This window comes from Macrobrachium rosenbergii, chromosome 3 (genome assembly GCF_040412425.1).
Source record: "Macrobrachium rosenbergii isolate ZJJX-2024 chromosome 3, ASM4041242v1, whole genome shotgun sequence".
Taxonomy (NCBI): domain Eukaryota; kingdom Metazoa; phylum Arthropoda; class Malacostraca; order Decapoda; family Palaemonidae; genus Macrobrachium; species Macrobrachium rosenbergii.
Genome location: NC_089743.1, coordinates 59,734,722 through 59,752,162, shown reverse-complemented (window position 1 = coordinate 59,752,162; position 17,441 = coordinate 59,734,722). Strand labels below are relative to the sequence as shown.

General features: G+C 37.6%; 1 protein-coding gene across 6 annotated transcripts in view; it reads left to right on the top strand.

Moving 5' to 3' along the window:
- The window catches only part of LOC136856058 (nucleoside hydrolase-like), a 229,068-nt gene that overhangs the window by 88,668 nt on the left and 122,959 nt on the right, over positions 1 to 17,441 (top strand). For 2 of the 6 annotated variants that reach the window (XM_067133675.1, XM_067133706.1), the window contains exon 9: positions 4,857 to 7,358. The exons of the other annotated variants lie outside the window; for them this stretch is intronic. In XM_067133675.1, the coding sequence (XP_066989776.1) occupies positions 4,857 to 4,944 (88 nt within the window). In that variant the 3' untranslated portion in view covers positions 4,945 to 7,358. Of the gene's footprint in view, positions 1 to 4,856; positions 7,359 to 17,441 lie in introns of those variants that run through there. 6 annotated transcript variants of the gene reach the window in all.

Below are 17,441 nucleotides of genomic sequence, written 5' to 3'. Positions count from 1 at the left end.
GGCCGCAATAAGCTTTATTTGTTCTTTAACTTTTAAAGCTCGATTTTCAATAGGAGCTGGTGGATGGGAGTGTTCAGAAGGAGTTCTGCTAATTATTTTGTCGATCGTAGTCAATCTTGCATTGCAGTTATTACAATAAGCACATCTCCAATACGTTTTTGATTCTCTGGTTCTATCAATAATGTAGGCGTATCCCTCGAAAAGAAGTTTTTTGCCTCCTCGTTCCGTTTTGATGAACTCCATGACTGATACTGAAGGGCTTGGAAAATAAACTTAGTAAAAACAAGATGAAAGTTTGGTCTGGAAAAGCATTTGAAAATAAGTGGTTTAGCATAACGATCTCAAAAGTAGTTGTTTAGCATAACGATATCAGGAATAATTGGTTTAGAATAACAATCTTAACAATAAGTAGTTTAGTATAATGATTTCAAAAATAAGTAGTTTAGTATAATGATTTCAAAAATAAGTAGTTTAGTATAGTATAGTATAGTATAGTATAGTAACCATGAATATTGTGTTTTTAGCTTTGAATTTTTTTCCTTTCATTTGGATGTTTTTTTTTTTTAATAAATTTAATATACGCATTATCGACCAATTGTCCTGTTGGCCAATTGTCTGTCGGCTAACTGTCTGTCGGCCAATTGTCTTATCGACCAATTGTCCTGTCGGCCAATTGTCTGTCGGCTAACTGTCTGTCGGTCAATTGCCTGTCGGCCAATTGTCCGCACACAACTGGAAGCACATCGTCCTTCACGTCTCACAGGCACACATGGCCATTACTTCCATTCTGCATCGACCTACTTGAAGTATAATCATCCTTCACATCTCACTATCTTAAGAAGTGAAACCTGAACTTCTATCTCTGCTGGCACCCAGCTTTAGAGCTTCCAGAGCCTCGAGCTGCTAGCTTGCCTGGCAGCCAGCTTACCTGGTGCCAGCTACAAGTCTGGCCCCAGCTATAGAACCCCCAGTGCCCAGAGCTTCAGGCTCCCTTGGTGCTCAGCTTGCCTGGCACCAGCTACAGTCTGGAGCCAACTTTAGAGCTTAAGGCTTTCGTGATCTCCCAGCAGCTCGGCTGGCGCCCAGCTCGCTCAGCGCAAGCTACAATCTGGCACCAGTGATATTTATACCAATCCATGAGCTTCCACAGCTCGCCTGGCACCAACTCCAGACTGGAGCCACCTAAGTAGCATGTAAATTCTGCAGTACCACAGGATAGTGACTGGCATGGTATGGCAGGAGGAAGCATAAGCTTTCCTCCTACTCTCTCTTCACCTTCTGGTGAGGTATAGTTTTTTTTAGGGGCCAGGAGGTACAAAGTACCTGGAGCACCCACCACTCTCAGTGGATGGGTTGTGGTGTTATTTCAGTGTAGGTGACAGTGTATCTGGTTGTTTTTATGTTGGTACTGCGCCCAGGGCAAGGGCACCTATTAAAGTTTTGCTAACTATTGAATAATTCCTTAGCTGCATAACTTCTACTGATGCTTTGGTACTCATCGGAGTACTCCTTCGTTACAAAGCCCCCACTTAAGCAGAGGCGACCCTTGGCTCTACCACCACACCACTACACGTTATGTTGAGCATCAACCAGTTGCAATTTTATACCGCAGGCTCTCTTAACTAATAAGGAACGACAAGATTTGTATTCAATGCTAGCAACTTTTCTATTTCAAATTCATTACATGACTTAATGTTTTTGGAGTAGAATACTATGTCCATGTATCCCACCTCCTGTCAGTGAAGGATTCAGCTATGTAATTACTTGGTAAGTTACTTATATAAAAATGACATTTTTGTAATAAAATGAGGTTTTATATATATACTTACCAAGTAATTACAGAATTGGACCCCACCCTCCTCCCCTCTGATGGACATAAGGCATAAAATGAACGAGAATTGTGTGCTAGGTCGTTCCAATATTCCGTTAGTGGGATGGGCTGATCACCTACACAAACCATACTGAAGTGCTACCCGTGAAATTTGGAATCTAAGCTGCCGTTAAGTGGAAACTATAGCTATGTAATTACTTGGTATGTATATATAAAACCATTTTATTATAAAAATGTCATAGTATGCCTAGATAACTCAACAGTTTCACACACATCACTGTCACTCTTGCCAGATGATGATAGCATGAGTCTGTTGATGCCAGTGCTTTAACTGTACCGAATAAATCTACTGGAGAATGGTTCAGTTTCAAGATGGTAGGCAATTGAGAAAGAAAGAGGGGCAGTGAAGGACACAGACCTCTATCCTGAGACAGACTTCAGAGAAGAAGACCTACTGTCACAAGGCATTTCAGAGGGTAGGCTACAGACTAGGAATTGTCGTTTTGGAGCTTTTTCTTTGTCCAGGGATCCCGGGATAAAATTAGTCCTCATCCCGTGATCCTGGGAATTCCCAGGATTTTCAATTGTCAAAAATTACCCATTATACCTTGTTTCCCTATCAGGTTTTTGATGTGCTTAGCATTACTAGGTATGGAGATATATTACTGTACATTGACTGTCTTATTAATTCCACCTAATGTTTAATTACAGCATACACTTTGTTTGTCAACAAAGTAAAAGGAATAAGAACAAGAGCTAAAATATGCTTTGTGTACTACTTTTTGTTCTACTTCCAAATTCCAGTGCAAATGACAATGTAAATTATAGTTCATTTCATTCTCTGGAAACAGTAATGATTAATTAAATGACAGTAATTTTAGTCAAATAAATGAAGGAAAAGAAAATGTGTACAGAAGTTTTCCATAAATGAAAGCAATAATTGACAAAATTTAACAAAATGAATTAAGAGGAAATATTTGCATTCTGCCTTCATATAAACTAAACTGGTTTCTTGATGTTATATTTCAGGACTTTAACCCTGATGGGCCTTTCAGCCCCCAAAAAAAAAAACTTTCCAACACTTGTGGGTCTTAAAAATTAAACTGGATAAAAAAAAAAACTTTCCACCCCTTGCGGGTCTTAAAAACTAAACTGATTAAGAACTAAGAAGCATATATGGAATTTTGATAATAAGCTCTTAAGTAGCACAAGCAATCTACACGTCTATCACTTAAACGGGTCCTCATTTTTGTGACAAACAGTCCAGCTGCCGAGAAGACCCGTTTGGATTCCACTGAGGTTGGAGGAATCGACTTCAGCAAGTTCAGTAAATTAGTAATATTGGGTGTTCTCTCACTGGTTGCTTCAAAAACTTCAAGATCTTTGCCGAAATGGTTACCAACACTCACGCTACCTGACACTGAGGACTGAAAAGATTTTGTCTGTGATCGAATTGCAGCTTCCAGCTTTTCATTTAGAGTCATGTTCTGACAAACTTGAGTTTTATGCCCTTCTTCCTCAGACTCCAACGAATCAAGCTAGACTCTGCTGGCATCTCGATTTAAAACAGCCTTGACAACATTTTCTTCACAAAACTTACTAGAGATGATTTTTTAGGTAAAGTTGGTAAGCCAAGTATGTTGGGCCTGCTGGCATGAATACTGTAACTTTTCCCAGCATTCAGATATAGGAGTAGGCCCACCAATGTTGTACTTCTCGTCTCGTTGATCCTGTTGATTAACGATTCTTTCATCTTCTTTGCAAATACAGAATTTTGCTCAGTAAGCTCATTCAATTCATTGATAAAAAGGTAAAGACTCCTTCAGCACTTAACAAAGTTGCATCATGACTGCACAGTCTCTCAGCCCTGGCTTTTACAGGTTGCAAAGCTAACACAGTATCATTTAATGCTGCTCATTCTCTTTCACTGATGTCAAGTTTTATTTTGTAGTCTATTAGAGTTTTGGCAACTGCTGATTTAATTTCTAGAAATCTGTCAAGCATGGCTAAGAGACTATTCCATCTAGTTTTAGAGTCTAAAATTAACATCTTTTCACAGTTATGCTCACTTTTCACATAGTTTTGCAAAGTTGCATTCTTTAATGGTGACTTCCTAAATAGTTTTGCAATTTTTCTTACCGCAGCAATAGCCTCAGAGATATTAACGGTTTCGATGCTATTCTCATGCTCATCACAAATTCTTTCATTAATTTCCATTGTTCCTAGAAAAGAATTTTCATCAGTTTCAAAATCAACTACTGTGTCAAAATCATGATCGCAACTCTCAATCTCCTCTTCTGATTCCGAATCTTCATTCATGTTCACATCACTTACACTGCCTGAGGTCTTCTTATAAAGAACATCACACGCAGCAAGATGTATACCATGTGCATAACAAAGATGATGTTCACACTTTATCAATTTTCTGAACTTCAGCATTACACTTGCACCATCTGTTACACAGGCAACCACATGTTTTTCCAGCGAAAGGTCAAATTCTGCTAATTTATTCTCTACTGCTTTGACAGTCTTTTCTGCAGTCAACCGTCCAACAACAGCAACCATACCTAAATTCCAGAACTTTCTTTCATCAGTATGAGCTAATATTCAAGCAACACCTGTTTCTCAGTGAGGAGTACTCATCAGTGGAGAGGCTAAACCTCGAACCCATTTTCAGTGTGTCACAAATATCTTGGTTCATCTTTGCTTTTGTAAGATCATACTGTTTGTAGATAATCTCCATTAAAAGGTTAGGATTCCTTGGAAGAGAATAACCTTTGTCACATAATGCCTCTCTAATGAAACTACTCTTCGTAATGGCATTCTCAGAAAATCCATCCACAGCTGCAAGTTTACTCACAATTTGTTCTCTTGTATTGTGTTTCAGGAAATTGGTTATCTTTGTCTGAGATGGTTTTCGTTTATTATCACTCAACACACTTGATTCATCACAATCACCACCATCGTCAGCTAAACGTTTAGCAGTATATTCAACTGATTTTTCTATTACATGTTTGCTTTTCAGATGGCGTAACAAGCCGCTTGTTGACCAACCTCGGCACATAATTTTAGCATTACACTTTACACTTTCTTCCTTGTCATTTTCATCATAGCAATTCCAAGCAAATGCTTTGGAACAGTCAGCCATATTGAAAGGAATGGGAGAGCGAGAGAAAATTTAATTAATACAGACTAGGCAGCGGTCACAGTGACGTGGCTGAGTTTGAACTGGCTCTGTGTGGCTGACACAGTGGATGCTACCCCACACGGGCTGCAGTCACTCATCACAAACACTTCTTGTTCAAAACCTGTTGCAAACATGTTCAAAGCATACACTCTGTTGGGACTGCTTTGCGTTATCACTGTCCCAAATATACAAAATAAAGCATTAGGTAAACAGTAATACTATGTTTCCACATGATAAAAAAGGAATATGTCCCTCTTGAAAAAATCTGCAAACTTGTACGTGATTATTTTGTCACGGTTTCATACCCGTCCTCTATAGATTTAGTTACTGCAATAAGCTGGAAACACTGAAACAAGAGCTTTATCTTACCTCCATGGATTTATTTGACAGGCCTTATCTTGCAAAAGTGTTGCAACTTGAAATTTTACAAGATTTTAGCAATTTTAGCAAGGTGCTGTTGATGGGAAAATACAATTCACTGAAAATATAAAGTATTTTATATAAATACCAAAACAGTGACATAATCTATCTAGACATCTATCATTATTATCATAAGGATAATGACAGAAATTGTTTGTATTTACAGTTTATAAAAATATAAACAGAACAACAAGTCCACAACCATCCTGCAGTCAAATTTGTCCCTGTTTTTGTACTTGATTTTATCCCAGGATTTGCAAAAATATCCCGGGATTATTAAACCTTGAAAATTGTCCGGGATCCTGGGTTCCCAGGATCCCAGGAAACAAACCCTACTACAGACAGACCAAGGCTCTCTTTCTGTGGGGAATACTGAAAAAGACCTATCACTATGGGGGTAACCGTAATCCTTAGTCAAGTGCCTAGCTGATGACAGAGGTAAACTCATATCTGCCACAAGTTTGCCAATTTGTTTTTACTGAACCACACAGGGAGCATTAGAAGATGGAGCAGGAGGAATGAGAGAGGAATCAGACCTATGGGGCAAAGGAAGATAGGGAGGAACAGCAACACCAGAAGACAGAGTAGATATAGCAGACTTATGTCCAGGTCTAATTGACTGTCTACGTAAACTATCTGCCTCTTGAGTCTTCCGATACTTAACAAAATTATTCATTTTCTCATTAGATCACTCCTTATATTCTTCACAAGGAGAAGAAAAATCACACATTACCCATACAGGTAGCACACACCTTGTGACCATCATGCCCAATGACATACATTCATTTTATATAAAATTCACTCCTACAGAGCATAATGCTGCTGTGTCTGCTTCCCTTTAATAACATAATGCAAAAAAAAAAAAAGACCATACAGGAGAAAAACAACAAAGATATAATCAAAATTAGCAAAGCTAATTCACACTGTATGCACAGGGACATGGCAGGAAGAATTCTGACAAGAATGTAAACATTCCAACACCACCTGGTGGGAAACAGGTGATTGTAGACAATCCATCTGGGTGTAGGCCAAATACTTCTTGTTTATTTTGAATGACAGTTACACCTTATAGCATAATTATGTAAGCCAACTTTAACAGCAGGTAAGAATCACCCCAAATAATTGATTTTGTCAAGATTACAGGTAATTAAAACACTATGACCTTGTAGTCTGTTTCTCTTGTTTATGACTTACATGTGATTAGGTAGTGCCATATCATAAAAATATGTTTATGAGCTGCTTGCTCTGTCTTGTTTTCGTTTTTCATAAGCAATGTTTAGTAAAGCATAGATTTGAAGTTATAAATCTGAGAAATAGTGAAGCTATTATTATTACTAGATTAATCATTTCTTGTTCACAGTGACAGTCATTAATTTTAGATACTATTGATCTCTGTCAGTACTCTATTTTTTATAAGCTTTTATATTGATGATTGCCAATGAGAACTCTGTAAAAGAAAAATAAGCATAGTGTTATTATTGTCAGGTGATTGAATTGTTATTACAGTATTAGCACTAAGTTGTTGATTTTAGATTATACAGAAGCAGTGCTTGAGCTTCTTTTAGTAAAGAAAATATGTTAATACTTTATGCCTATGCAACAGTGTGAAGTAACCCTATCAACTTTGATATATCTCATTTTGAGTTCAGATAGTTTTCTTGTATGTAATAGATTAACCATCACTCAGGGACTATTTTTGTGTTCATGTTGACATGACAGTTTATGAAGTTGTTTGTACATTATGTAAGGAATTTGGTTCAAAGTAGGAAAGTTTATATTGAATCATTATGGCTGCTTCATTGTCAGAAGGATACGTGATAAGACTCTGATTTGTATTGCTTGTTATTTTAATTCCTGAGTATTGCAAGTTTGTTTAACAACTGTTGTATGTTATATTTAATAAATAAGAGAAATATTCAAGGTTGCAAACTTTCCATTGGTGATCATTTTTCTCTTATGAAATTACCAGTTTGGTAGTTGTTATTCGAATTCAAGTACATTGCATGGTATGGGGTTAATATAGAAGGTTGATAAGTTGTAGGAGTGACACAGCCAAGGAGTGAAAATTACAGAAAAAAATTCTGGAGTGACATGTTCTGTATCGTACCATAATGCAAAAATGTACAGTGTAGTAATTTTACAGCTTCAGAAGTAAGTCTCAAACATAAAGACGACTGCTAGGTTCTGATTTATCGTCATCATGAAGAAAGAAATTGAAGAAAGATGCTTTGGTCTGTACTGAATTTTTTATTGAATCATTAGGGATACTCGTAACAAGCTGTAAAACCTATTAAAAAAGTTGTCAGAGAAAGTAAGCTTGTTAGAAGTCTTGATATTTTGTAAGACAGTGTTGAAGACATGAAAATGTAATGATCTTTTGTAGCATGTCACTGCAATTGGTGCTATAGCTGACTTTTCCTTAATTTTCAAAATTTTTTTGCCCATAATAGTTGGGTATAGATTTTGTTAAATCTCAATGGGTAAATAAATTATTATTTCCTGTGCAAGGACAAAACTTGTGATGGTTCCAGAACCCTTCATGGAGTAACAATTTTCATGTGTATATTTGCTCAGTATGAGAAGGTTAAGGACACTGTCATGTACTGTTGACTGAGTTGAACTAGGCATTAATTATGCCACAGAAATACCGTCCACTTCATCTATAAAGGAAGCCATCCATTGCCTCAAAGAAAACAGAAATTCATGTGTTACTTGAACTTGTGACATATTTAGCATCCCAAACAATTTAAAATCACCTTTTCTTTTGTTTGATACAAAGACAAATAATGGAAAAACAAGGATGATGTGTGGACAGGGAGCAAATCATATTTCTTGGCACAATTGAAAATTTACTCAGATTAGCGAACTCAGAGATGTAGTTTCTTGAGGACATTCAAAACTTTCCCTCAGTCTTTCAACCAACAGTATACAATCCATTAATTGTTCCACAGACAAACTTTTCCACCCGTTTACGTTTTTTGATGGCCGGAAAAACATAAGATGAATGCATCCATGCCAGAAGAATTACTATCAGCTGTGGGGAATTGAATTTAGGGAAACCCTACTTTGTTAGATTTTAAGTTAGCAAGCATCAGTGCTTCTCAACAATAATTTCCAAAAGTTATTTTGTCTGACTGCTTTTTTCACCTCTGCCAGAGTACATAAGGAAGTATTCATAAGAGTGGTTGACTTATACTACCTACAAAAGTAATGAGAATGTAGCCTTGAGCTTCAGTAAGTTGCCAGCGCTTGCAGTTTTATTTCCAAAATAAATCTATGATCTCTCAAATAGTATTCCAGATGAATCTGAGTGTACATACAAGTATTCAGGTGATACTAGATAGCTTTTGTATTGTATTTGGATTGTATTACACGAGAAAGATCCTTGGGATACACTGTTCTAGTAACAAATGTTGAGACCTTATTAAGGATCCTTAATAAGGCAATTGTAATCTCCATCAATACCTTTGTAAGCAGGAAAATACTTCTCTTTGTTGGCTACCTCAAAAGAATGGATGACAGGTGAAATTCTCAAGAAAATATTGTCTGGAAAAAATTATTAATGGGAAAAGGTGGAAGACTTCTTTTGCGTTATTCCTACGTTGTGGAATGAAAAATAAATGATTTGGAAATTTCCCAGGACTAAGGTCTCTTGAGACAGAGGGTCAAAAAAAAAAAAAAAAGACTGTGTTACAGTTGAACAGATGAGGCAGGGACACTTGTTGAAGGGAATACATGTAACTTGCGCACAATTGGAAGTACAGTATAATGGAAAATCAAATATTATTAACAAATACAGTATACAGTAAACCCCCCATATTCGTGGGGATTGCGTACCACACCCCCCCCGCAAATAGCTAAAACCCGCAAATACTTAGAGCCCTTCTAAAAACACTTAGAACTGCGTATTTTGATAGTTTAAATACACAAAAAAAAAAAAAATGCTTATACAGGTATTATCCTACTTACGATGGGGTTAGGTTCCAAAAAAAAAAACATCGTTTGTTGGAAAAAACGTATCTTGAGTATAGCCTAGCCTACACTAGGGTATTCGGTACCATGTATACATATATGGTAGCCTACTTTACACTATAAAGTATACTCTATACATGCATGGCATAGTAGTTATTAATATCAGCTAATTCTGGAGGTTTAAGCAGAGCGACTTTTGATAATTCAATACAAAGAGAAATTAAATAACAAACAAGAATTAGCTAAGCCTACACTATGGTATATCGTATACATATACGGTATCCTAGCCTACATTATGCTGTACTGTACTCTATATTCATATATCATATTATACGAACATCAACGTAACGAATATGCATCTTTTCCATGGATTTTTTAAAATGTTATGCCTTAATTCACTGTATCCAGTAATATTGTATATATTCTTATATTGCTTTTGTACAGTATTATAAGTTGCGATCATAGCGATCAATGTTTTGGTTTGGACATCGATTATGCAGTAAGTTTATTTTTCCTTATTTAACTCAGTTCAGAGCGCTTTTCTTGCTTTTAGTTAGCGCAAATGAATCTCTAGATACTTTATTTATATGGGGCAAGGTTATTTTTCATTATGTGAAGTTTTTTTAAGTCGAAATATAATTTAAATACATCTCGTTGTGAAATTAACATAGCTGCTTTTTCGTTAATAGATGAAGTTGGCCGTTAGTTATGTGTAGATAAAATCAAGATCCCGTTTGCTATTTTCACTTGATTTCACCATAATACGAGCTTTACGTATTTATCATTTATCGGCATGAAAATAGCAGTAATATGTGTTCTTTCATGCCCAGTAGTTTTGATTAAAATACTTTCTCTCCAATTTTAATTACAGTTGAGTTTCATTCATGTTGCCGATGCACGATAATACATAGTCATTAGCAGCTTGAACATTGTTTTCTCAGCTTCAGCTACAACTTGCAGCTTAAATTTAGCAGTATATTTCCTTGCCGATCTTTTATCCATAGTGAATAAGGGTAAAATGTAAAAATATATCAGTCCTATTCCACTTAACTTCATTTGTACTATAGCTAAGGTAATTGTGTATTACCGTTCTATGGTTGAAATACAAGCAAAATGGCTGTTGTTATCCGATTTGGTGATAAGCAAAACAACAGTTTCTCATTCAGTTGTTTATGGCTGTACTCATTTACGTGAGAGCACAACGTTACTAACAATACTTTGATCATTCTCTTTTACTTTTTTAATTAGAAGATGGGATAGAGTTGGAGGAAAAGAAGTTGGTCTAGTGTAATTTGGTCTCTCTCACTACCTGATTGTATGTGCTGCCTGTGCCCGCATGAAATTTAAAAATATTTCATAAATATTATCACATCGGTATTAATTGCTCACCCCATTGCAAAATCGAATTATCGTAAGGCGAATTACAGTAAACCCCCTGTAATTGTGGGGGATGCGTACCGCCCCCCCCCCACGAATAGCTAAAATCCGAAATACTTAGAACCCCTCTAAAAACACTTAGAACTGCATATTTTGATAGTTTAAAAAAAAAAACTCCAAAAATGCTTATACCTGATTATTTTAATAGTTTTATCACAAAAAGTGCATTTAGTCATGAAAATTATATGAAAATACAGTAATTAGTGAATATTTCTCAGTAAAAAATACCGCGAATGGGCGAATTTTCCACGAATAATGGGTAGATATGTTCCACAGAGAAATCCGCGAATACATGAGTCCGCGAATAGTGAGACCGCAAATATGGGGCTTTACTGTATGGTAACTTAAGCACTACCTGAGTATGTTAATAGTTTTATCACAAAAAGTGCATTTAGTCATGAAAATGAGATGAAACTACAGTAATCAGTGAACATTTCTCAATGAAAAATACGGTGAATGGGCGAATTTTCAGTGAATAATGTGTACTGTATATATGTTCCATAGAGAAATCCGTGAATCATGAGACCGGGAATACGGGGGTTTACTGTATATATATATATAATATTATATATACATAGGCAGTCCCCAGTTATTGGCGGGGGGTTCCGTTCTGACAGCGTGAAGATAAGCAAAAATTGCCGATAACCGAAAATCAGGGTTTTTTTGACACTTGTCGGTGCTGATAACCGGGGAGCAGCACCTCTGTTAGGTATGTATGAGCGCCGATAACCAGAAATCTGTGATTTTCGGCGCCAGAAATTACCAATTTTCGTTGCTAGACAAGCTCTGTAAAACCAGATCACCGATAACTGGGGACTACCTATATACAGTGAACCCCCCGTATATGCAGGGGATGCGTCCCACATCCCCCCGCAAATAGGTCAAATCCACGAATGCTTAAAACTCCTCCAAAAACACTTAGAACTGCCCATTTTGATAGCTTAAACCAAGAAAAACCCTGTAAAAATGCTTAGACTTGAGTATTTTAATAGTTTTATCACAAAAAGTGCATTTATTCATGAAAATTATATGAAAATACAGTAATTAGTGAATATTTCTCAGTGAAAAATACAGCGAATGGGCAAATTTTCCGCGAAAAATGGCTAGATATGTTCCACAGAGAAACCCGCGAATGCGTGAGTCCGCGAACCATGAGAACGCGAATACGGGGGGTTTACTGTATATATACATATATATAATCAGAAAGCTACAAACGTCCTTTAATATCCAATTCACTCTACCTCGGAAGTAATATATTTACATATATGTTACTGAAGGGAATTTTTAGTTGATAATAAGTCCACCGTCCCCGTAAACCAGCGACGGACGAGGAATCAGGACTACAGTGACACACTAACCAGTCGGTAACCAGCGACGGACGAGGAATCAGGACTACAGTGACCCACTAACCAGTGCCGACTGGTTAGTGTGTCACTGTAGTCCTGATTCCTCGTCCGTCGCTGGTTCGATTCACGGGACGTGGACTTATTATCAACTAAAAATTCCCCTTCGTAACATATATGTAAATATATTACTTCGAGGTAGAGTGAATTGGATATTAAAGGACGTTTGTAGCTTTCTGATTGTATATGAATCACGGTGATGTGATAAATAGTCATACATATATATATATATATATATATATATATATATATATATATATATATATATATATATATATATATATATATATATATATATATATATATATATATATATATATATATATATATATATATATATATATATATATATATATATATATATATATATATATATATATATATGTATATTTATATATGCATTCTACACCCAGTATCCAAGAGGGTTAGGGACCACAACCACCATAATAAGTTGAAATCTGAGATAAGTTGGAATCCCCCTCAAAAAACACTTATAACTGCGTATTTTAATAGTTCAAACACCAAATATACAGTACCTTAAACTATCATACTAAAAGACTAATATAGTTTCAAAGTCATCTTACAACATTGACCCTTAAAAATATATGGCCTATAGCTACATGTGTACACTCCTGCAACTGTTACTCTTACCAGGGCAAAAGCTAATCAAGTTACCCCTATATTCAGGCACGTGCATTTTCTTTCATACAATAGCATTCAAGCTTTACAGTTTTCTGTTAACATAGATAGGGGTGACATTGGTAAATTAAGTACTGTACCTAAATACAGTATTTAAATATTCAGTGGAAAAAATATGCAAAATAAGTGAAAGATTACATAAATCGTATGGTTACTCGCCAGTAATGAGTGCTCATTGAAGATGATGATGAATTAGCTGTGCAGTCCAATGAATGACGATGAAGATATAACTGCACAGCAAAACAGGGGGTTCCTCTTTCCCTTCTTTAGGCGATTCTTCAGGCACTTCTTCAGGGGCTTGGTGAGCCACTTCTTCAGGAACTTCTTCAGGCTTCAGGGGTTTCAGGAGGCTTTGGAGGGTCCTTCTTCATCTGGTCAGGAAACATGGTGATAGGCAGCTGCTGTCGCTGCTTCTTCATGCTGACAAGGTTGTTATTACAGGATGCCATTGCCACATCAAGGGCATTTGAACACTTTATGGGGCGTTCCAGATAAGGATCCCATGCCGAAGCTGCCTCCTGCAGCTCCTTGGTCTTCCTCAAGTCAGGACAGACATTCCAAAGACAGGCCCTCGTCCTCCTCCTCATCCCCTGAACCTGGTGTGTTTCTTCCTCGCTGGCAGACTTCATCAGCTCTTCCAAGTCCTTGTCCATCAGGGGGCCAGAGTGGGCATCAGTGAGGGTGCCTACTTCATCTGGGGTGATGTCATCAAAGCCTTCTCCACCAAGCTTCCTTGCCAATTGGACTGCATTATCAATGGCCGAATGTTAAGTTTCCTCAGGAGAGAAGACCCTGTCACTGTGAACACACTCTGACCACAACTTATTCCAGAATGCATTAAGGGTCTCTCTCCTTTTTCATATCATTCAATGATCGGTTGATGATGTCAGACATGTAGCAATCGTGAATTTATGCCAATACTCCTCCAGCGTGAATTCACTGTCATTATCCATTGCATTCACTAGGTGCTCAAAGGAGTTTTGGGTGTAGAGTGTCTTGAAGGCACAGATCATGGCCTGGTCCATAGACTGTAGGAGAGAGGTGGTGTTTGCAGGGAGGAACTCAAACTGGATTCCATCATAATGAAGATCCAGAGGGTGGCCACCAGCATTATCCTTAATCAACAACACCTTGAACTCCATGCCCAAGTCGTTGAGGTATTCCCTAACTTGAGGGATGAAGCTCTGAATGAACCAGTTAGATGTAAGGACTTTGGAGATCCAGGCCTTGGGGTGTGCATCCAAAACACAGGCAACAAGTGTGGATTCTAATCTTGAGGGCCCTGGGGTTTGCAGCCTGGCAAATGAGGCCTGGTTTCTGCATGAAGTCAGCAGCATTGGCACACATTATGAGGGTAACCCTATCCTTCTGGGCCTTGAACCCAGGGTCTCTGACTTTGTGCTTCACGAGGTATGTCCATGAAGGCATCTTCTTCCAGAACAAGCCAGTCTCGTCCATACTGAACACCTGTTGTGGATGGTAGCCCTTGTCCCTGATGATTTTCTTGAAGGTCTCAGGATATTTCATGGCCGCTTCCATGTCTGCCGATGCCTTCCTCATGCAGAGACACATTCTTTACTTGGAACTGCCTCTGAAAATGGTGGAACCACCCCTTGCTGGCCCAAAAGCATTGAGGAACTGACGATGGTCCTCCTGCTTCCTCTTCTTCTGTTTTGGAGGGTTCGTCAAAGCCTAAGAAGTCTGCTTCCTGTATGTCGCTGCCTTCCATAACAGTCAAAAATTGCTGGTAGAGTTGTCGTGCCTTCTCACAAATGATGTTGGTGTCAAGGTGGATGTTCTTCTTACAGCAGCCCGTGATCAAAAACGCCAAGGCCGACTCATCCTCACGATGCTCCCATCATGCAAAGTGGAAACCTTCTTGGCACTACCGTAGGAGCTAACATTCACGGCCTTCCTTATCTCCACCTTTTTCTTCTTGCTATACCGGAACAGTATTTTCATTTACTCCATAGTGGCGGGCTACTGCAGCGTAACTTTTGCCTTCTTTCAACATCTCCAGAAGTTGTACCTACTCCTTGTGCATCATGACCTTCCTTTGGCATTTAGTCTTTTTGCCAGAAGCCTCAGAAGGAGCAGAGCATTTAGGAGGCAGGGCATGATTACACAGACTTACACTGCAAACAAAGACGTACAAAGTACACAGATACAAGCAAAATGCACAGTAAAAGGATAAACTTTGAACTTACAGAGATGCGCACTCTTTACATCTCTAGAGAAAGTCTTGTGGATAGACACCCAATTAATGCCAAGGAAAATAAATGGTGCTCCTGGATTGGCTGCTTTGCAAACACCAGCCAGTAGCATGTCAAGTAGCATTGCGCCTGGGTTTATCAGCTTCCCAAGATGCATTTTTTCCCTTTCGTTAGAGCTTTGCGTTTGGAATTTCATGGAATGGTTTTGGGGCGAACATTTTTAAGAATAAAAATACATTTTATTGATATTTTGCTGTGTTTACAGAACATTAATGTTAATATTTGAAAATTAGTAAATAATTTTTTTATCTAAAAAAATGTATGTAGTCACAAAAATACAGTAAAATGTAGAACAACGGGACAGGCTCCGCAGACATAAACAAACCTAACATTTCATTCAGAGGTAGCCTCGTCATTCTACAAACTACCCACATATTTTAGATATGCTCTGCTATCATCCTAAAACACTTTAATATCATTTCAAAATCATTGTACAATGCAGCAAAATATCAATAAAATGTACGGTGTGCGCAGTATACAATGCGCAAAATATCAATGTTATATGTAGTACCCTGTACTGTATAGATACATAAATGACCCAGCATTCCATTTCACTGTGTACAGTGATCCCCCACTTTTTTGTGGGGATAGGTTCCAGAACCCACTGTGGAAATGCAAAATCCCCTCTAAAAATGCTTTGACTTCCAAATACCCTGTACCCCTTACACTAAAATGCTTATAACTTTCTATTTTAAAAGTTCACTACCTAATTTAGTAGTTCAAGCAAAAATATACCTTAAATTATCATACTAAAACAATTTAATATGAATTCAAACAAAAATACGCCCCAAACCATCATCCCAAAACACCCTAAGTCATCTTAGATTAGGTACCTTTTACAACCATTACTCTAATGTATATATGCCCCCTAAAATGCTTATAACAATGATTAATAATTTTAAAATATTAATATTAATGTAAACACAGCAAAATGTCTATAAAATGATTAATAAAAATTAAATAAATATGTCTTACAGAAAGTTTGACAACTAATCAAGTTACCCGTGTATCCATAAGTGTAGCCGTTTTCTCTCATAGTATTGAAGTCGTCCCGTTTTCTTTATATATTGGTAAAAATTAAAATTATCACTAATTCACTTTTTTTGTTGACCAACACTCTTTATTCATTGTATTTTTTCATATTGTGTTTGTGACTAAATACAGATTTTTATGATAAAAATAAATTACAGTGTACAGTACTTACACTGTAGTAATGTTATCTACAAAATCTGCAAATTAGTGAAAACTCCTCCCCCTCGGAAAAGTGACTACAGTACTGTAATGTGGTCCACAAAAATCTGCAACAAAATGAAGCGCAAAAAAGTGGGGTAACACTGCATGCCTTGGCTGTGCGCATGTTGTGTATCAGTGCTGACTTTGCATATCTTTTTGAATCATGCCCTAAGATGCCTCCATCTAAGGCTTCTGGCAAAAAGCCTAAGTGCCAGAGGAAGGTCATGACCCGCCTTGGTGGAGATGAAGTTGGCACCCTCACTGATGCCCATTCTGACCCCCTGACGGACCAGGATTTGGAAGAGCTGACGAAGTCTGCCAGCAAGGAAGAAGACATGCCAGGTTCAGGGGATGAGCAGGAGGATGAGGGCCTGTCTTTGAAGCATCTGTCCCGACTTAACAGGATAGTTAAGGAGACACAGGAGATGGCTTCAGCATGGGATCCTAACATGCAAGGCTCCATAAACTTTTCATATGCCCTTGATGTGATTTAGGCGCCCTATAAAAACCTCCCCGTCATCATGAAGAAGCAGCAACAGCAGCTGCCTGTCACATGAAGAATGACCCTCCTAAGTCTTCTGAAGCCCCTGAAGAAGTGCCTGAAGAATCACCTGAAGAAGGAAGAGGCACATCCAGAGGAGATGTAACTCCTCTGCTTTGCTGTGCAGTCATATCTTCATTGTCATTCATCAGACTGCGCTGCTAATTCATCACCATCATCTTCAATCAGCATTCATTACTGGTGAGTACCCATATGATTTATGTAATCTTAATATTAATGTTAATATTATTTTTATCATAAAAAAATCCCATTACCACCATTTTAATTATCTTGTTTACCAAGATTGATTGGCCGTTCCAGCTCATGCTGAAGGATACTCCATATATGAAAGTCCAGAGAGAGATATAGCTGCATTATCCTCTTGTAAAAGCAAGAGGGTGCTAGCTTTAGAATTAAGAGAACGAATTATGTCAGTAAGAGCAGT